Genomic DNA, 21,825 nt, shown 5'->3' on the forward strand with positions numbered 1-21,825 from the left:
AAAAGCACTAAGGCGAAAGGAGGACCTGGGGGACTCGTCTCTCCAAGTCCTTCTCCTCAAGAGGACCGGTGGCTTGAAAGCTCATCTTAAATATAATTTGCTGGTATGGGGAGGTTACACAATGAGGTGTGTAAATGCAGAGCTCCCGGTAGAAATCTCTTCCTCCGGCCCTTTTTTTTTTTTTTTTATTGTGAGCCTCAGTGGATTTTACTTTTTTCGTTTTTTTTAAAAAAGAGAGGAACAGAACAACAGAAAGCGGAGTTGAACTCTGTGGTGCTTTTTGCATATCAGTGTTTGAAAAGAAATGATGAAATTCTTATCAAATGTTTAAAACTTTTCACCTTTCCCTTTTCCCCCTTTTCCCTTCCCTTCTTTCTCCTTTCTGGTTCTTCGGCACTTGTTAACCGATTGGAGAGCTTTTCTTTTCTTTTTTCTTTTCTTTCTCTTTCTTTTTTTCCTCCCTCCCTCCCTCCCTCCCTTCCTTCTTTACCCTTCCTTCCTCCCTCCCTTCTCCTTCCCTCCCTCCCCTTCATTCTCCTTTCTGCTTTTCCTCCCTCCCTTCCTCCCTCCATTCTTTCCCCTCCCTCCCTCCTTTCCCCTTCATTTCTTTCCTCCCTCCCCTTCATTCTCCTTTCTGCTTTTCCTTCCTTCCTTCTCCCCCATTCTCCCTCCCCTTCCCCCTTTCTGCTTTTCCTTTCTTCCTCCCAAACCTCCCTCCCTTCTTCTCTCCCTCCCCTTAATTCCCCTTTCTGCTTTTCCTTCCTTCTTCCCCATTCTCCCTCTCCTTCCCCCTTTCTGTTTTTCCTTTCTTCCTCCTCCCAAACCTCCATCCCTTCTTCCCTCCCTCCCCTTCATTCCCCTTTCTGCTTTTCCTTCCTTCCTTCTCCCCCATTCTCCCTCCCCTTCCCCCTTTCTGCTTTTCCTTTCTTCCTCCCAAACCTCCCTCCCTTCTTCTCTCCCTCCCCTTAATTCCCCTTTCTGCTTTTCCTTCCTTCTTCCCCATTCTCCCTCTCCTTCCCCCTTTCTGTTTTTCCTTTCTTCCTCCCCCCAAACCTCCATCCCTTCTTCCCTCCCTCCCCTTCATTCCCCTTTCTGCTTTTCCTTTCTTCCTTCTCCCCCATTCTCCCTCCCCTTCCCCCTTTCTGCTTTTCCTTTCTTCCTCCCAAACCTCCCTCCCTTCTTCTCTCCCTCCCCTTAATTCCCCTTTCTGCTTTTCCTTCCTTCTTCCCCATTCTCCCTCTCCTTCCCCCTTTCTGTTTTTCCTTTCTTCCTCCTCCCAAACCTCCATCCCTTCTTCCCTCCCTCCCCTTCATTCCCCTTTCTGCTTTTCCTTCCTTCCTTCTCCCCCATTCTCCCTCCCCTTCCCCCTTTCTGCTTTTCCTTTCTTCCTCCCAAACCTCCCTCCCTTCTTCTCTCCCTCCCCTTAATTCCCCTTTCTGCTTTTCCTTCCTTCTTCCCCATTCTCCCTCTCCTTCCCCCTTTCTGTTTTTCCTTTCTTCCTCCTCCCAAACCTCCATCCCTTCTTCCCTCCCTCCCCTTCATTCCCCTTTCTGCTTTTCCTTCCTTCCTTCTCCCCCATTCTCCCTCCCCTTCCCCCTTTCTGCTTTTCCTTTCTTCCTCCCAAACCTCCCTCCCTTCTTCTCTCCCTCCCCTTAATTCCCCTTTCTGCTTTTCCTTCCTTCTTCCCCATTCTCCCTCTCCTTCCCCCTTTCTGTTTTTCCTTTCTTCCTCCTCCCAAACCTCCATCCCTTCTTCCCTCCCTCCCCTTCATTCCCCTTTCTGCTTTTCCTTTCTTCCTTCTCCCCCATTCTCCCTCCCCTTCCCCCTTTCTGCTTTTCCTTTCTTCCTCCCAAACCTCCCTCCCTTCTTCTCTCCCTCCCCTTAATTCCCCTTTCTGCTTTTCCTTCCTTCTTCCCCATTCTCCCTCTCCTTCCCCCTTTCTGTTTTTCCTTTCTTCCTCCTCCCAAACCTCCATCCCTTCTTCCCTCCCTCCACTTCATTCCCCTTTCTGCTTTTCCTTCCTTCCTTCTCCCCCATTCTCCCTCTCCTTCCCCTTTTCTGCTTTTCTTTTCTTCCTCCTCCCAAACCTCCCTCCCTTCTTCTCTCCCTCCCCTTCATTTCCCTTTCTGCTTTTCCTTCCTTCCTTCTCCCCCATTCTCCCTCTCCTTCCCCCTTTCTGCTTTTCTTTTCTTCCTCCTCCCAAACCTCCCTCCCGTCTTCTCTCCCTCCCCTTCATTCCCCTTTCTGCTTTTCCTTCCTTCCTTCCTTCTCCCACATCCTTCCCTCCCTCCATCCCTTTCCACACCTTTGCCATGAGTAACAGCTTGGCAAAGAGCCTGAGAGCCAGGCTATCCTTCCATGCAGGTAGAGGCCAGGAACGCCGTTCCCAGGGGAGGAAGTCTCACTAACATTTGCATAGGAGCAGCCCTCTTCTTGCTAAGGGGGCTGCCAAGATTCTGCTTCCTAGAGGTGGCTTTGCTTTCCTTAAGCGAGAGGAAATTAAAGAAAGCCCCAATCCTTACAACCTTTAAAAAAAAAAAAACAGGCCATATCCACAAAGCCAGGACTGAAATATCCCAGCAGCTCTCACGTGTTCCAAGGGCAGAGGGTCAGCGTTGAGAAAATCAAACATGGGACTCGTGCTTTTGAAATAAATGTGGTTTGTGGGTCATAGCATACTGAGTACTTCTTAATTTTTTTTCAGACTTCCTGCCTCCCCTCCCCTCTCTGTTATGGTGGGCTACTTGTAAATATCCAATGCATGGAAACCAGGCAATTTCTATTGGTAATTGGGATAGTAACAAGGGGGTTCACCAGATCCTTGGGTGGGGGGGGAATGATTAGAAATAATGATAATAGCAAGGGAGGGAAGGAAGGAAGGAAGGAGGGAGGGAGGGAGGGAGGGAGATGGATAGTATGGCAAGGAAGGGAGAGGGAAGGAGAGAAGGAAGTAACAGAAAGAAACAGAAAAAGAGAAGGAAGGAAGGAAGGTAATGGATGAAAGAAAGGAGATGGGGTTTGAAAAGGGAGGGGGAAGGGGAAGGAGAGAAGGAAGGAAGAAAGAAAAAGATGAGGGAGAGGGAAGGTGGGAAAATAACAGAAAAGGAAGGAAGGAAATGAGGAAAGAAGAGTGAAGGAAGGAAATGGGTGGTATGAAAAGGGAGGGGGGAAAGGGAAGGAGGGAGGGAGAGAAGGAAGAAAGAAGGAAACGAAAGATTAGAGAAGGGAGGGAGGGAGAGAAGGAAAGAAGAAAACAGAAAAGGAAGGAAGGAAATGAAGAAAGAAGAGGGAAGGAAGGAAGGAAGAAAATGGATGGAAGAAGGGAAGGAAGGAGATGAATGGTATGAAAAGGGAGGGAAAGGTAGGGAGAGAAGGAAGGAAGGAAAGAAAGGAAGATAAGAAAGGGAGGTAGGGAAGAAAGGAAGGCAGAAAAAAAGAAAAGGAAGGAAGAAAGGAAGGAAGGAAATGGGGAAAGGAGGAAGGGAGGATCCTTAACTTGTAAAAAACCATACTGCACCAATTAAAGCAAAAAGGGCAATGATTGTCATCTCGACTTCTCCGCCAACCAAAACAAGCCTATTTCAAAGAGGTTGGACTGTCCATTCAGTGTTTCAACTTCAGGACAGTTTGCAGCCTCGGCCTCCAGCCTCCCGGCGCCTGGTTCTTTCCTCCAGGCTGAGGAGGTTAGACTTAAATCCCCTGGCCCAGAGCCAAGGCAGTCTCAACGTCCCTCTGCAGGAAAGACTCTGCTGCCCTGCAGAGTTGAGCGTCTCCTTTTCTCTCGCTCCTGTCCTGGCTTTGGGCCACGCGATTTGCACCCGGCTCCCGATCAGCAGACGAACTGCTGTGCCGAAAATGTGTTCTCTTACCACCGTCGGCCGCCGGCCTCTGCGCGCCTTCTCGTGAAATCCACTAGAAAATAAATTGCTTTTTTTAGGGAAGAAATCGCTGGAGAAGGGAAATGCTTATGGGCTGAGCTCCTTGCGTAGATCCACTGGTTGTTGTGACATGGTAGGAATTAGAATAGAATAGAATAGAATAGCATAGCATAGAATTTGGAATTGAATCAAATTTGGAATAGAATAGAATGATGGGAATGGGGTAGGGATATGAAATAGAATAGGCATAGAGAAGAGAAGGATGGGATAAGGATCTGAAATAGAATAGGAATAGAGAAGAGAAGAAAGAAGAGAGATGAGTAGACAAGAGAAATTAGAAGAGAAGAGAAAATGGAAGAGAAGGATGAGATAGGGATATAAAATAGAATAGAGAGAAGAGAAGAGAAAGAAGAGAAGAGAAAATAGAAGAAGAGAAAAAGGGAAACCACAGAGTGGTCAACGCCTGGAATGCTCCACCTGACTCTTACATCCTCAAACCCCCATAACTTCAACCTCAAACTGTCCACCGTGGACCTCACCCCATTCCTAAGAGGTCCATAAAGGGGGCGTGCATAAGCGCACCAGCTTGCCTTCCGTCCCTCTCCTACTGTCCCAATTTATTTGTACTCATTTCCTTTGTTCATGTCCATGTTTATACTCATACATGTTATCTTGTACATGTTTGACAAACTAAATAAATGAAATAAATAAAAATAAAACGGGATAGGATCTCTGGCTTGAGTAAGGGGTTGGTGTAGAAGACCTCCAAGGTCAGTTCCAGTAACTCCATTATTCTGCAGAATTGAAAGACGTTAGCCATCTTTGCAAAACGAACATCAACAACTGGCAAATTCAACCTCTCTCTTGGGTCTTCATGGAATTCTCCCTCAAAAGGATAAAGTTTCCCTCGGAATATCCTCGTGACCCTATCCAACAAGTCGCCATTATTTTATTCTGCACACCAACCAACCCTGATCCCACTCGCGAGTCGGGTACTTTAGAAGATCCATTAGATGTTCTCCACAATACTTCCCCTGTCCCCGACCTCCCTGCAGTGAATGGTTCAAAACACATTGCAGAGATTTAGGAAAATCAGCGCCAAGCAAGATTCACCACGAGTGAATGCAGGCTAAATTGCAGAGCAAACAAGGCCCCCAAAAGCAAAACAAGAATATTTCCTGTTACCTGCTATTTTATTACCATAGTTACAAGCCCAGGCGGCTGTCAGTTCCAATAAGGTATTAATTTGAAGGATGTCAAGATGACAGTAACTGAGATTGGGAGCGAGGGAAACTGCCAAGGACTTGGGATAGGTGCTCGGTTTTTCCCCTGAAGCATCCTGCGGGGCAAATATTCCAGAGATAATTTCCACTAAACCACGAAAATCTTGCAGTTTAGTATCCTTTTTTTTTTTTTTAAGGTTAATGATTTCCTGAAAACCTCTCAATTTATCCCAAACTCTTTTCTCATTAACTCTTCAGTAGCTCCCTGCATAGGAAGATTGAGAAATATTTGAGACCTACGAACCGAGATCACCGCAAATGGGGACGGCAGCCAAGAAATGTAAAAAGAGGTTTGCTACTGGGGAGGGAAGCGATGGCAAATCTAGACAGCATCCTAAAAAGCAGAGACATCACCCTGCCAATCAAAAGTGCGTCTAGTCAAGGCTGTGGTTTTCCCAGTTGCAATGGATGGCTGTGAAGGTTGGACCCTAAGGAAGGCTGACCGCCAAAGAATGGAGGCCTTTGAACTCTGGTGCTGGAGAAGACTCCTGTGAGTCCCTTGGACTGCAAGGCCATCCAACCGGTCAGTCCTAGAGGAGATCAACCCTGACTGCTCTTTAGAAGGCCGGATCCTGAAGAGGAAACTCAAAGACTTTGGCCAACTGATGAGAAGGAAGAAAGACTCCCTGGAGAAGAGCCTCATGCTGGGAAAGATAGAGGGCAAAAGAAGAAGAAGGGGACGACAGAGAAGGAGGTAGCTGGATGGAGTCACCGAAGCAGCCGTCGTGAGCTTAAATGGACTTCAGAAGATAGTAGAGGACAGGACACTGGTTAACTGTTCTCACTGTTAGGAAATTTTTTCTTAGTTTTAGGTTGCTTCTCCCCTTGCTTAGTTTTCATCCATTAAGGGCGGGAGGGAGGAAGGAAATGCTGAACTGCTTGAATTGCAGTGCCATTTGAGTATTAGCTTCCATTAGCAACGCTGGTACCTTAGCCACTTTAGTTGCCTTCATTAGTCTCCACATATCTCCTTCATTTTCTCAAAAGTGTTACTGGCACATGGGGACCAGGCTGATCCTGATTTATTCACTGGCCACAATTTCAAAGCAGATCCATACGCCTCCCTTGGATAAACCTCAGGACGTTTTATATGTTCATAACCCCACCCCACCCCCCAAAAAAACATGACAGTCTATCCGTCTTATCTATCATTTATCTATCTATCTATCTATCTATCTATCTATCTATCTATCTATCATCTATCTATCTCTATGTATCTAGATAGATAGATAGATAGATAGATAGATAGATAGATAGATGATAGATAGATATACATATATACCTATATATCTATCATCTCTCTCTGCCCATCCATATCTATCTATCTATCATCTATCCATCTAGTCTTCTTTATCATATATGTCCATCTATCTATCTATCTATCTATCTATCTATCTATCTATCTATCTATCTATCTATCTATCCATCTATCCATCTATCCATCTGTCTATCAATCAATCATCTATCCATCCATCTGTCCGTCCATCTAGTCTTCTTTATCATGTCTGTCCATCCATCCATCCATCCATCTATCCATCCATCCATCTATCGTATAAAAAAAGAACCTTTCTCCCCCTTTTAAAGGACATGGTAAAAATAGATTGGAAGGCATCTCAAGGGGTTTTGGTGGGCCGGTCTTTTTCTTCTAATTCTTTTTTTTTATATCTAAATAATATCAGGAGAGTTTCCCTTCCTGACCCAGTTTTAATAAAGAGTGCCGGGCACAGAGCCCCGGTGCTTCAATCCCCAACTTTAATAATTCGGTGGCATGGAAAGCAGATTTTTGATGCAAAGTGGAGCTGGCAGGGGAGAGGCAAAACGTATCGGCTTCTTCTTGAGCGCTGCCAAGATTGCTCTCAAGGTGGCTTCAACCTTCAGCTCGCCTTGTTATTTTTATCTCTCCCCTTTCTCTGGGCCACCTTCCTCTCTCCCTCCCTCTCTCCCTCTCCCTCTCTCTCTCTCTCTCTCCTCCTTTTTAATACCACAGGTACCACCTGTTTATAATAGCCTGTTCCGTACCGAGAGATTAACTTTTAGACGAGATCAGCAAAAATCCCGAAACGGCGGCGTTTCCTTCGCAATTACAAGCTGCTGCTGATTACCCAGGCTCAGTGATTTCGAAGGGAAGGCTCTCAACGCAACGGCATTAAAACTTGTAAGAAGAGGTGTGTGTGTTTTTAAAAGAACGCACACAACTCTTTTCTTCTGTCTCGGCTATCTCCCTCAAGAGGATACTGGTGTTATTCTATTTCCTTAATGGTTCCCACTCCAGGTGGCTGGTTCCGTTTATAGGTGTTGAATGGTGACTCCTTCCCCTTCATTTCTTCCTTCCTTTCTTCCTTCTTTTCTTCCTTCCTTCCTTCCTTCTTTTCTTCCTTTTCTTCCTTCCTTCCTTCTTTTCTTCCTTTTCTTCCTTCTTTTCTTTCTTCCTTTACTTACTTTACTTTATTTTGGACTTTTATACCGCCCCCTCTCCCAAAAGGGACTTCTGCCTTCCTTCCCAAGAGTAGGACTACTACTACTACTACTACTACTACTATTTCTTCTTCTTCTTCTTCTTCTTCTTCTTCTTCTTCTTCTTCTTCTTCTTCTTCTTCTTCTTCTTCTTCTTCTTCTTCTTCTTCTTCTTCTTCTTCTTCCTCCTCCTCCTCCTCCTCCTCCTCCTCCTCCTCCTCCTCCTCCCTCTTCCTCTTCCTCTTCTTCCTCATCTTAAAAGGTGTTATAAGTACCATACATTTATATTTTACATTTGTAATTCTCTCTCCCCCTCTCAGATTACAAATTCATTTCTCTTTTGGCCAAAAATGGGGGGGGAGAGAGATCTCCTTGACTGCCCAGTCTAAGCATCTTCTATCCATGATGCATTAATTGTCTCGACAACTACTCAAGGACAACCACCAGGCACAGAACTCTCTTTGCTGCCACCAAATAATCATATGAGCTTCTACAATAAAGTTATGGAAGGCCTACCACACTCTGCCCTGTTTACTGCCAAAATCCGGATCATGATTAGTCTTGCCCATGAGACATCTGTGGTGGGACTCCGTCGCAACATCTCATCCAGTTGTACTACAAAGCCCACATGCAAAGGTCTACTTGGTTGTCCATGATACGTGAGACATCTGTGGTGGGACTCCATCACAACATCTCATCCAGTTGTACTACAAAGCCCACATATAAAGCTCTACTCAGTTATCCATCATATTAAAGACATCTGTGGTGGGACTCTGTCCCAATATTTCATCCAGTTGTACTACAAAGCCCACATGCAAAGCTCAACTTGGTTGTCCATGATACGTGAGACATCTGTGGTGGGACTCCATCCCAATATTTCATCCAGCTGTACTACAAAGCCCACATGCAAAGCTCTACTGGGATGTCCGTCATATTTGAGACATCTGTGGTGGTACTCCATCCCAACATCTCATCCAGTTGTACTTCAAAGCTCACATTCAAAGCTCCCCTCAGTTGTCTCCGTTTCCAGGGGAGAAATAGGCAACTTCCTCTCCAGCTTACAATGACATTCAAATGTATATATGAAGAAAGCAATCCATCAGCGTCCTCTCTATCCTAATTGCTACCCATCTCTTGTCCTTTGGATAATATATTCAGATGAGAATTTAATGGATTTTTGAAGGTATGAGTTGTCAGGCCAGTCGAAAGAAGCATTGACAGGGGAATTATGACTAATCTCCGGCGTTCAAGTTGATCATTCCTAAGAATTAAAAAAAAAATCGAAATAATATAGGGGCCTTTCTCAACCTTTGGAGAAAAACAGGAAAGCTGGGGAGAGAGGGGAATTTACCTCCTGAATAAGTGACAAAACCAATACTTAAAGCTACCTCTATTTCCTATCTTCATCATCTTTCCTCAAACGAGACCAGCACATCTGGATGAACTGCGATTTGCATCTGGAATATTGATATATCAATTTTCAGGGCAATGTTTAAAAAGCAACGTATAGGTTCCAATGCTGGCCTGAAAGGGTTAATTGTGCTCACAGTCGGGAAATTTCTCCTTAGTTCTAGGTTGCTTCTCTCCTTGATTCGTTTCCATCCATTGCTTCTTGTTCTGCCCTCAGGTGCCTTGGAGAATAGCTTGACTCCCTCTTTGTGGCAACCCCTGAGATATTGGAACACTGCTATCCTGTCTCCCCTAGTCCTTCTTTTCATCAAACTAGCCATATAGATAGATATGGATGGGTATATATATATATATATATATATATATATATATATATATATATCCACCTTTACCTTTTAGGAATACTAAATGGACTCCTCTTTTATTTTTTAGTATCCTCATAACCCTCTACTTGTCCCCCGACCCAGCCTGGTGGTGCATAGGCCAGCTCTAACTGGCAGAAGGTACCACTTATCTTTTATCCTACCTTCTGCCACACCACATCCTAAGGGACTCCTATTTGCTGAGTTCTGTCTTCTGCAAGCTCTTTTTTCCCCTATCAACAACACAACCAGCATAAACTCTTTATTATCATTTCCCCAGCTGCTGGTGGGTTTCCAGAAACCCTTTATTATAATGACGATAATAACAATGATAATAATAATAATAATAAAAAGCATCTTAGGATTGTGGGATTTGATGCAGACATTTATTTACACTGCGAATTGTGTTTATCAAAGACCGAGAGACATGACGAGAAATAGATAGATGATAGATAGATAGATAGATAGATAGATAGATAGATAGATAGATAGATGATAGATAGATGGATGATAGATAGATAGATAGATAGATAGATAGATAGATAGATAGATAGATAGATAGATAGATAGATGATAGATAGATGATAGATAGATAGATAGATAGATGATAGATAGATGGATGATAGATAGATAGATAGATAGATAGATAGATAGATAGATAGATAGATAGATAGATGATAGATAGAGGTGGGCAGATGATAGATAGATAGATGATAGATAGATAGATAGATGATAGATAGATAGATAGATAGATGATAGATAGATAGATAGATAGATAGACAGATGATAGGTAGGTAGGTAGGTAGGTAGGTAGGTAGGTAGGTAGGTAGGTAGGTAGGGATGGGCAGATAGATGATAGGTAGGTAGGTAGGTAGGTAGGTAGGTAGGTAGGTAGGTAGGTAGGTAGTAGATAGATGATAGATAGAGATGGGCAGATGGATGGATGGATGGATGGATGGATACTTGTATGGATAGATAGATATCCTGTTTCCCCAAAAATAAGACCTCCCCGGATAATAAGTCCAATTGGGCTTCTGGGTACATTTGTTAAAATAAGCCCTCCCCGAAAATATTGCAACACAGCAGCAGCCATGAGGTGACCATGCTCGCTGCCTCCCACACCTCAAAAATAATAAGAGCTCCCCCAAAATAAGGCCAAGTGCTTATTTCCAGGGTCAAATGAAACATGGTAGATGGATGGCTGGATCAATGTTTTGATGCATGGATGGATGGATGGATGGATGGATGGATGGATGGATGATAAAGAGAGAGATTTGGTAGCTAGACACAGATAAGATGGATGAATGGATGGATAGATAGATGGATAGGGATAGATAGATAGATGATGATAGATGATAGATAGATAGATAGATAGATAGATAGATAGATAGATAGATAGATGATAGATAGATGATAGATAGATAGATAGATAGATGATAGATAGATAGATAGATAGATAGATGATAGATAGATAGATAGATAGATAGATAGATAGATAGAGTTGGATCGCTGGATGGATGGAATGGATAGATAGATAGATAGATGGATGACAGTACACACAAACACACAGAGACACACATATTAGGCTGTGTTTTATTAAAGAGAAAAAGAACACACAGAGACATACAGAAAGAGTGTTTTCATTTTTTAAATTTAACTCTGCAGATGGAATTCAGACAAATATTTACATTGCTTGGTGCTTTCTCTTTCTCTAGCTTTAGCGGTGAGGACCTTGTGAAATGACCTCTCTGATGTTGGTTTCGTTGCTTGTCTGCCAGAAATGTAGAACTGCCATCCGCAGCTCATTATAGAATATAGTGTCCGCTCGCTTTTTTTCATAAGTCCCTGGCTTGAAAGCCGGCTGCGCCTGTACGAAGCTGGAGCTGGCTGGCTTAATCCACCGGAAAACATTTTGACTGAGTAATGTAGCAACTTTCCCACGGGTCAGAGGCTAAAAAGCACCTCATAAGTAATAGTATTAATCACAGCAATCATCATCAGAGCAAATGATAGCACTTTGCCAACCCTTCCTGGTTCCAAAGGAAAAGTAAGGTCAAATGAGATGTATGATTGTATGGGAGGGCAGTAGAGTAGAGTAGAGTAGAGTAGAGTAGAGTAGAGTAGAGTAGAGTAAGTAGAGTAGAGTAAGTAGAGTAGAGTACAGTAGAATACAGTAGAGTAGAGTAAGTAGAGTAGAGTAAGTAGGGATAGAGTAAGTAGAGTAGAGTAAGTAGAGATAGAGTAGAGAGAGTAGAGTAGAGAGAGTAAAGCAGAGTAGAATGAAGGAAGAAAAGGTGGAGTGGAATGGAATGGAATGGATTGGAATAGAATAGGGGATGGGATGGGATAGGGAATAGAATAGGGATAGAGAATGGCATGACATGGCATACAACATCACAGAACAGAAGAGAACAGAACAGAATAGAATAGAATAGAATAGAATAGAATAGAATAGAATGGAGATAGACCAGGTGTTGGGATCTGTGGTTTTGTTTCTTTGTTTATGGGTGAGAAAGAAGCAAATATAATGTCGAGATTAGCCAGCATTTCTACGTTAGATGCAGTAAAATCACTAAAGACCAAAAAAAAAAAAAAATGCACATTCCCGACCACCAATTCAAAACAATTTACTCCAAAATTAGTGAATGGAGCACATTAGAAATCTGTCATTTCACGCCAGTCTGAAACTTTGGATCTTTCATCACAAGGAAGGGTGCAAACATTCACACAAACATCTGAGAAAAGGGTGCAGCAATGCGACACCTAAGCTGTCCTGTGCACCTTTGTTTTTAAACCTCGCGTCTGCAAGTTTGAAATATTATCCACACACACACACACACACACACACACACACACACACACACACACCAGCATCGCTTGCTGTCATTATCTTGCTAAGCACGGACAAAGTAAGAGTGGAATAATTAAGACCTTTTTTATACGAACGTTCCTCAGTCATTTCCATTAGTGTCACACAAATTAATTTATATATTTTGAACATTTAAAAATAAGAAGAAGAAAGAGGCCAAAATACGGTGTCGCATTTTGCGGTGGTTTTTTGCGATGTCGCAAAATGCGGTGTTTTCCGTATCAGCTCCTTCTTGGATACCGCATATATAGAAAATAATTCCCAGAACAGAAAGACAAAGGATGTCGTTCCAGGACACACCATCCTTTGCTCTTATTAACATAGTTTCTATGTCCCTCAGAATAACAGAGTTACAAGGGGCCTTGGAGGTCTTCTAGTCCAACCCCCTGCTTGGGCACACCCCAAATAAATGGGTCTGGCTGTGACTTAGGTCCCAAAGATGCATTTTTTTCAAGAGGCAACTGGACTTTCTAGTTTTTCTTTGAAGACGTTTCCCTTCTCATTGAAGAAGCTTCTTCGGTTTTCAAAGAAAAACCAGAAAGTCCAGTTGGTCTCTTGAAAAAAAAGCACCTTTGGGCAGTGGTGGGACTTGAATAACTTAACAACCGGTCCTCTGGCTGGGTAGGCGTGGCCAGTTGGTCATGTGACTGGGTAGGTGATGTCACTCATCACACCCAGCCCCGCCTCCCAGCCACTTGCTTTAAAGGCAAAGATAGGATTCAGCCAGTTGGGGCTAATCCCCACCACTGGCTGGCCCCGCCCTGCCCCATTTTTCAGCCTATTTTGGGGGTGTTTTTCAGGCAATTTTGGGGCAGTTTTCAAACTGTTTTGGGGGCCAAAAACATCCCCAAAACAGCCTGAATATGGCCCAGTAAACAGGCTGAAAAATGAGTGCGGGCGGGGCCAGCCAGTCGTGGGATTTGCCAGTTTGCCGAACTGTGCATAGTGTTAACTACCGGTTTTCCTGAACCGGTGCAAACCGGCTGCAGCTTACCTCTGCCATTGGGACAACCATGACCTGGATGGCTGAGAATGTCCATGCATGGGATATTAAGTCCCAAATGGAAATTCTAAAGGTGAAACCGCCTATTCTTGAAGGCTTCCTGAAATTAGACTGACCGGCTCAGTTGGGCATCAAAAATAGACATCACCCACTTTTCAACATTAGCTTGAGTTCATCTTCAGTCCATGTTTTGCCTTCAAGCAAGGCCGACCTCAACTGCCTTAAGAAGACATGGCGGCTAAGGTCCCGGTCCTTCCAGGTCAAGAAGGTGTTCCTCCGTAGATAACGGAACAGCCCCAGTCTGCGGTTTAGGGCCGCTTTGTCCACCCCTTCTAAGACTACGAAGATGAGGCTGGCTTTGCTTTCCACCAGTTGCCAAGACTGAGCCACCTCCAGTTCGAAGTTACACCAACGGCTTTCTAGGAAGTCATCGGAGACCACGGCGATGACTTTTCGGCTGCTCTGGAAGCCTTCTTTGATGATGTTGGTGATGATGGAAACGCCCGGGATGAAATCCCGGTAGAAAAGGCACAGGCGGAAGTAGGGCAATTCCTCTTCCAGAGGTTGCTGCAGTTCTTGTTTCACCCATTCCTGGTCCTTACTGGAGAAGATCACAAATGCATCGTAGACGGTCTCCTTCTCCTCCGAGGACCTGTTTCTGAGGAAGAGCACCATGCCGTAGTAGAGGTAGAAATAGTATTTATAACACAGAATCGAGATGACGATCAGGACCAGGACGACGGTCACGGAAACAGCCACCGTGGTTATGCTGATCCCGCAGGACGCCAAGACGAAATCCATCACTCGCATGTTTTTTAACTCCGGGGGGCTATAGCAGAGCATGTATTGGACATTCCGAAGGAGGGTGGAGGAGTTTTTTACCCACCGCAAGAAACCCACGTGATCGCAAGAGCAATCGAAAAGATTCTCAGAGAGGTCCAGATATTTCAGACCGGCAGGTAAGTTCTTCAGATCCTCCTCCGTCAAAGCAGCCAACTGGTTGCTGTGAAAATCCAGGGTGGTGAGAAGAGGGATGTGAAGGTAGGTCTCCGGGTGGAGACCCAGCAGTTTATTACGGCTGACGTTCAACATCCGGAGTTCACGGAGGGCGGTTAAACTACTGAGAGAGATATGGCTGAGTTGGCAATTGGAAATGTCTAAAAAGTGCAGCTTGGTGAGATTCCGGAAATTGTCCACCAACTGATTGTTGGCAAAGCTGTTGCCTGCCATTTTGAGCACGCGCAGGCTGTGCAAGCCATGGAACGAACCCTGCGCTATAACCGCGGTGCCCGTGTAAGAAATATCAAGATAAATCAGACGGTGGAGACAGAAAAATGAAGGAACGGTCCCAGGCGAGACCAGGGCAGTGTGCTGCAAATCCAAATATTCCAGGTTGCCTGGGCCGCTGCATTCAATCTCTAACCTGATCTCCGTGTTGAAGCTGAGGTTGAGGTGCTTCAGGTTGGGCGCCCCTTCCAGGAGTCCGACCCAGGACAGGTGAGTGACCAGCCTGTTAACGCTGAGGTCCAAGGTCTCCAAGTGTCGGAGGCCCTTAAAATACGTCTCAAAGTACCTGAGATATTTCGTGTGAGTGATGCGAAGCACTCTTAGCTTCGATAAGGAAGAAAGGTTCGTAGCAGGCACTGCGTCCAGTCCGCAGTTCTTGAACTCAAGTTGGGAAATGTTGGAGTTGCTTGGAAACTCCAAATGTTCGTGGACATTAGTATGGACCACCCGCACCATGGAAATATTGTTGAGGCAAGGCGAGCAGGTGCTTCCAGGTTCTAGAGAGTACATTTCAATAACCGTGAGCTCCTGTAAATGCAAGTCACACAGGACATCTAAAAGAGTTCTGTCCATGGATTCCACTTTGTCGATATCTCTGTATTCTCCTAACAATAAACTGTTGATGTGCAAACCGGATAAGTTCTGGAGGCTGCCTCGCATCACGGCTCTATCCTCAAAGCAGCCTCTCAAAACCAGTTGCCGAAGGTGGATTCCCGCCAAGGCGTCCCGCTCGATATGCCTTAGATCGTTTCTCGACAACACCAACGTCACGTTACGGCTTGCTAAAGCATCCAGGTCTCCGACCGAGATAGAGGAGATCTCGTTCAATTGGAAGCTCAGGTGCCGGAGAAAGACGAGGTTGGAGAAATAACCAGGGAGCTTCAAGGAATCGATGTGGTTGTGGCTCAAATTCAACTCTTCGAGAGAAGTCAGGTGCCCGATGGGCAACGTGGCCAACGAGAACAAGTTGGTTTCGACAGCGACGAGTCTTCGCAGAGAAGGCAAGCCGTGGAAAGCCCTTGGTCCCAGGATCTGGAGGGGATTGCCGGTCAGGATCAAGACCGAAAGGCTGTTGAGTCCCATGAAGGCATGGTCTTCGATCTTCCAGAGATGACACCTGTTGGAACAGAGGGGAAAAGAAGGTGAAAGTTTTCAGGTGCACCTATCAGTCATTGGTGGTTTCCGGATCCCATTGCAACCGGTACGGTTGCAACAGGGCCCGGTGTCCACCACACAAACGTGCGCGGCGCGTCCTTACCTCTTGCGACGCCTCCGCGAGCCTCCCCGTGATGCTACAGCTGCTCGGCGGAGCATCGCACAGGCATTGTGCGCTCCGGCTGCAGAAGCGCCGAAGAGCTCAAATACAGATAAGGCGCTCAAGCGGGCAGATGGATAGGCTCTCTGGAGCATCGTACCGGAATGATACCCGGTGCTCCATACTGGGGGCGTACCGCCTGCAACCCACTGCTAACAGTCAAGGTCAAATTTTATGCTGTAGAACAGGAGTGTCAAACTCAAGGCCCGCGGGCCGGATCCGGGCCGCAGGATGCTTAAATCTGGCCCGCAAATATCAAAGGACCAGCCCACGGTGCCTCTGTCAGCCAAAATAAGCTGCGGGGGGGGGGGGAGAATGCATGTGGCCCCCATGTAGCCCGTTTTCAGCCTCCACGGCCTCCAACAGCCCTCTGCAGGGCAAAAACGGGCCACGTGGAGGCGCCCAGGAAGCCAGGTGGGGCCGTTTCAGCCTTTGTGGCCTCCATCAGCACTCTGCTATGGCCACCCAAGCCATGATGACAGCCACCAACAAGCCATTTCTCTCCCCCCCCCCGCCCTCCAGCCTTCTTAGGTCAAACACGACCCTTCGTGGCCCAATGACGAAGGGGGGGGGAGCAGAGTTTATAATACAAATGCAAATACAATAGCAGAGTTGGAAGGGACCTTGTAGGTCATCTAGTCCAACCCCCCTGCAAAGCAGCGATGCACGCCCCGGCCAGCTGATCTTCAGGTTTCTGGCACACGCCCGTACACACACATCCCAGTTTGGGCACTCGGTGGCAAAAGGTTTCACCGTCACTGCCCTTGACCATACACTTCCCTGATTTTCCTGTTCACACAACCGGCTGCCCTCCGTCGGGGGCGCAGGAAACGGAGACATGGGTTTCCCAGAAGGAAATGCATCCAGAAAACGGTTCTCTCCATTCCCCATCTTCGCATCTTTTCGGTTGGAAGCGCCTTACCTAGCGAGGTCCAGAAATCTCAGGGCAAAAACGGCGGAGAAGCAATTGAAGTGCAGGATTTTCAACGGGTTGAAACTGAGGTCCAAGGTCTGTGTGGTGTTTGGGATGCCTGAAGGGACCCGAGTGAGGTTAAGCTCCATGCACCTGTACGAGCGACCTGGGACTACCTAGAATTAGAAGAGACCGTAAATAGAAAGTCTTCCTTTCTTGTAATCTGAGGGGTTCCTGGTGGTCTCTGAGCTTGGTTCATTTTCTGGCAGACGTTTCATTACCCAAACTTAGTAACACCATCAGTGCTAGAAGGAACTGTGTGTATAAACACAGAGCAGCCCCCACTCCCTTCTAGCACTGATGACGTTATTTAGTTGGGTAATGAGATGTCTACAAGAAAACAACTGAGATCAGAGAGCACCAAGGACCCCTCATTTCAACCCTGAGCTACAAACATTCTCCTTTATCGGTCCTTACAATCTACTAATCGGTGACTTTGATCTTTAAACAACCCTATTACTTTCTAAATTATGCCCCCCCCCTTTAAAAATGCATGATTTTAGAAGTGTGGGGTTTTCATTTCTTAGCTAGGCAAAAGGTAACCCCAGATTTGTTTCAAAAGGAGAAACGTTTCAACCCTACCAGTTCATCAGATGAGAATAATAGAGAAGGGACCTTGGAGGTCTTCTAGTCCAACCCCCTGCTCAAGCAGGAGACCCTACACCATTTCTAAACAGGGATTGTCCAATTTCTTCTTATAAACCTCCAGTGATCGAGCCCCCACAGCTTCTGGAGGCACGCCCATTCCACTGATCTGGGATTATCAGATAACATAATAAAGGAAGGGACCATGGAGATCTTCTAGTCCAACCTCTTGCTCAAGCAGGAAATCCTACACCCACTTGAGACAAATGATTGTCCAATCTCTTCCTAAATTAAATCTCTTAAATCTTCTTGAATCTCTTCATTAATAGAGGGACACAGTCAAGATCAAGGGAGGTACTAATACCATTCTATAAAGCCTTAGTAAAACCACACCTAGAGTACTGCATCCAGTTTTGGTCACCACACTATAAAAAGGAGGTTGAGACTCTAGAAAGAGCGCAGAGAAGAGCAACCAGGATGATGAAGGGAGGCTCAAACATCTGAAGAACGGTTGCAGGAACTGGTCATGGCTAGTCTAGTGAAGAGAAGGACCAGGGGAGACAGCATAGCAGCCTTCCAATATTTGAGGGGCTGCCACAGAGAGGAGGAGGGGGTCAAGCTATTTTCCAAAGCACCCGAAGGCCAGACAAGGAATAATGGATGGAAACTGACCAAGGAAAGATTCAACCTGGAAATAAGGAGGAATTTTCTGACAGTGAGAACAATCAACCAACAGAACAGAAGTTGCCTTCAGAAGTTGTGGGAGCTTCATCTGTGGAGGCTTTCAAGAAGAGATTGGACTGCCATCAGTCAGAAATGGTGTAGGGTCTCCTGCTTGGGCAGGGGGTTGGACTAGAAGACCTCCAAGGTCCCTTCCAACTCTGTTCATCTGTTTAAAAATACCTCCAGTGTTGGAGCACCCCCAACTTCTGGAGATAGGAGGAAGCAAATAAAGAGAGGGCTCCTGAGATAACAAGGCGACTCTTTCAAAATCGTCTCGGACGTTGCAATTTATTTGGCCCGTAAGGCCATCCCTTACCTCCAAACAGGGACTCAGGCTTCTGGTTCTCACGTTCAGCTCGAAAAGCATCGCCAAGGAGAAGGTGATCCATGCCCGTGAGAAGACCCCACTCTTGCTGGGCATCTTCAAAATCAACCCATTCGGCGGTGGAGGGGGGAAAAAAGACTTAGAAATGGAGATTGGTGAAGAAGATGAGGAACCTCAAGGTAGACAAATTAGTCTTCATTGGGGCAAATCCAGTGAAACCCCTGGAAAGACAAGAGGCACGCTCTGGAAGGAAGAAGTCGAGTGAAAAAGAAAGCGTTTCGGAGAACTAGGCAGGCAAGTTCAAATCAGCTTGCTCATAAAGTTCTCGACGACATATCCTGCTGAACCATAGATCAGCCTGTGAAAGAAGGGCAAAGAGGAACTAGCTTTCTAGACTGTGGTTTCTCGTTTTGGGTCACTTAAGTGTAACCATAGAGTTACTTACTTACTTATTTTCCTTCCTTTTTTCCTTCCTTCCTTCCTTTGTAATCTCCTTTCTCTTCCTTTTCCCTTTCTCCCACCCACCCTCCCTCCCTCTTTCTTTTTTCTTTCTCTTTCCTTCCTTCCCTTCCTTTTCCCTCCTTCCTTCCTTCATTATTTCCTTCCTTCCTTCATTACTTACTTACTTATCTCCTGTGCCCTTCCCTTTCCATCTTTCTTTCTTTCCTTCCTTCATTTCCCTTCCTTTTCCCTCTTTCCTCCCTCCCTCCCACCCTTCCTCCCTTACTTCCTTACTTATCTCCTGTGCCTTCCCTTTCCCACTTTCTTTTTTTTTCTTTTTTCCTTCTTTCTTTTTCTCTCTCTCTCCCTTCCTTCCTTCCTAATCTCCTTTCTCTTCCCTTCCCCCTCCCTCCTTTCTTTCTTTCTTTCTTTGTCTCTCTCTCTCTCTCTCTCTCTTCAACTCTGAAAAAGAGATGAGCACCGCTCCCTAGAGTTGGAAACAACTAGCACATATGTACAAGGGAAACCTTTCTTTCTTTCTTTCTTTCTTTCTTTCTTTCTTTCTTTCTTTCTTTCTTTCTTTCTCTTTCTTTCTTTCTTTCTTTCTTTCTTTCTCTCTCTCTCTTTCTCTCTCTCTCTCTTTCCCTCTCTCTTCCTTTCTCTCATCCTTCCTTCCTTCCTCATCATTTTTCTCTTTTCAAATCACTTTTTATGCATTTCTTTCCCCCCGGCCACCCATACCTCCTCCTTCTCAAACAGATGCAGGCCAGCTCCTACAGCCCTCCCAGACGAACGGTGAAATAAAACTCCTACTAGTTTAAGATCTTCCTTTTTAAAATGCTTGAACATAATGGAAAGCCACAGAAGGAAAGGAAAGCTATTTGTTTCCAAAGGAGAACGCAAGGAGCTGTTACCAGCTCTGCAGAATCTGATTCAAAATAATCCATTCCATTGATGATACTTTCTAGGGTAGGAAAGTTGACTCGATTTTTATTTGAACCGGACCATCAAATTGAATCCATATTTTTTTTAAAAGAACGGGAGGAGGGATGAAATCTGCAGAACGCATCCAGATAAACTCAAATCAATCTGGAGGCATTTGATCAGTTCGGCCTTGTCTATCGGGCACGCCAATTTCATCCGTTAATCCAAGCCAATTGGATTAAAATTCGACACCAACAGATCTTTGAAACAGATCCTGGCATTAAATCTTCCTTTGTTCGCCTTCCCCCCCCCCCCCCCCATCGTTGTCCTGGGAAATTTCTTTGAATTTTCAATCCTATATTAAAAAGAAACAACAACGGAGAAACTCTGGCAAGTAAGCCCTTCATTGCTATTCAGTTTTTATTTTTTTTTAAAGAAATCAATCGATACGATTACAAATCGCACGAACGAACATATCGGATCCATTTTATTTCCCGAAGAGACAAATCGAGGGACACAGAATAAAAAGCGTTAGAAAAAAAAAGCTGTGAACAGCTTTTAATAGCTGCATGGACATTTACTATCAATCATAAAAACAGGAATTCCATTAACAAAAAGGGGGGGGGAGTAATAATAAAAGGGACTAGAAGCTCCCCAGAGTCAAAACACACACTTAGCACTTTCCAAGTAGCTTGTAGTAACTTAACACTACTATGGAAAGTTGTTAACCCCATCTGCAAACGTTAAAACAACTCTGATTAGCAAAGGGACCGTCCTGTGACTCTGAACTGACCTTGAAGCCAAGAGATATTCAGCTTTTAGACCTCTTGCTGTTTCTCTTTCGTTTTGCCATACTGCCTCAAACTCTACCTATCTAATTTCTGCAATATTTCCTTCTGCGGTTGAATGAGAGGTGGAGAAAGAGGCACAGGCGCTGACTTCTCAGGATCCAAAGGAAGGAGATCTGCCCTTTCAGACTTACAAGAGTCTGTTAATGTAAAGTGGAATAAGCTCATCTGAGAGGAAGAGAAGGGAAAGGAGAAAGGAAGAGAAGGGAGAAGGTGAAAGGAAGAGAAGGGAGAAGGTGAAAGGAAGAGGAAGGAGAGGAAGAGAAGAGAAGAAGGGAGAGAAGGGAGAAAGGAAGAGAAGAAAAGGAGAGGAAGACAAAAGGGGAGAAAGAAAGAGGAGAGGAAGAAAGGAGAGGAAGGGGAGAGAAGGGAGGGGAGAAAAGGAGAGGAAGAAAAAAGAGGGAAGAAAGGTTAGGAGAGGAAGGGGAGAGAAGGGAGGGGAGAGGAAGAGCTGAGGAAGAGAAAGAAGAGGAAGACAAAAGAAGGGAGAAAGGGAGAGGAGAGGAAGAAAGGAGAGGAGAGGAAGGGGAGAGAAGGGAGGGGAGAGGAAGAGAAGGGAGAGGAGAAGAAGAAAAGGGAGAGAAGAGAGGATGGGAGGAAAAAAGAAGGAGAGTAAAAGAGGAGGAGAAGGGAGAGGAGGAGGTTGTAACACAAGATATAAATCAACAGGTCACTGGTCAGAATTGCAAAGAAAAACATATTTTTTTAAAAAGAAACGAATAAAAACAAAATAAAACGAAAGAATGCTATTGGCCTCATGAGTCCATTGTCAATGGAACTCTGTTTTGGTATATTGATGGTCAGATTTGCCCTGTTTATCTGACCCTTATCCTGTTCGTCTTTGTCGGCTACCTCGTCTTGGAATCGTATCGTATTTTATGCTCTTATCACCTGACGAGATACCCAGCGGTCATTCTGATGCCCACGTGGAGTACATTAAATTTATTTCTTTCTACACCCACCCAACTCAACCCAGTGACTCTGGGCAAGCTCACACTTCTTAAAAGCATAAAACATTTATTTTATTTTTTTTAAAAAAAACCCATCGAAAGAAATAAAAACTATTTATATCTAAGGCTGGAGCATTACGTTGCTGTTCTCACTGGTCAGGACTTTGCCAGAAACTGTGAGTAGCATTTATAGAC

General features: G+C 45.1%; 1 protein-coding gene across 1 annotated transcript; it reads right to left on the minus strand.

Annotated features, from left to right (window-relative positions):
* Positions 1-13,051: 13,051 nt before the first annotated feature.
* Positions 13,052-18,803, minus strand: TLR4 (toll like receptor 4). Its single transcript, XM_081971898.1, has 3 exons — positions 18,459-18,803; positions 16,784-16,950; positions 13,052-15,663 (listed from the first exon to the last, which is right to left on the minus strand). The coding sequence occupies exons 1-3, from the start codon at positions 18,561-18,563 to the stop codon at positions 13,404-13,406; spliced, it is 2,532 nt and encodes an 843-aa protein (XP_081828024.1). The 5' UTR covers positions 18,564-18,803; the 3' UTR covers positions 13,052-13,403.
* Positions 18,804-21,825: the final 3,022 nt, after the last annotated feature.

The sequence above is a fragment of the Natrix helvetica genome, assembly GCF_964273705.1.
Source record: "Natrix helvetica genome assembly, contig: HAP1_SCAFFOLD_298, whole genome shotgun sequence".
NCBI classification, from domain to species: domain Eukaryota; kingdom Metazoa; phylum Chordata; class Lepidosauria; order Squamata; family Natricidae; genus Natrix; species Natrix helvetica.

Coding starts and splice junctions, on each gene's coding strand:
- TLR4 (XM_081971898.1), bottom strand. CDS start 18,563: ATGCCCAGCAAGAGTGGGGTCTTCTCACGGGCATGGATCACCTTCTCC. Junction 16,951..18,458: donor GCCTGAGTCCCTGTTTGGAG/GTAAGGGATGGC, acceptor TTCTAATTCTAG/GTAGTCCCAGGTCGCTCGTA. Junction 15,664..16,783: donor AGATTTCTGGACCTCGCTAG/GTAAGGCGCTTC, acceptor CTGTTCCAACAG/GTGTCATCTCTGGAAGATCG.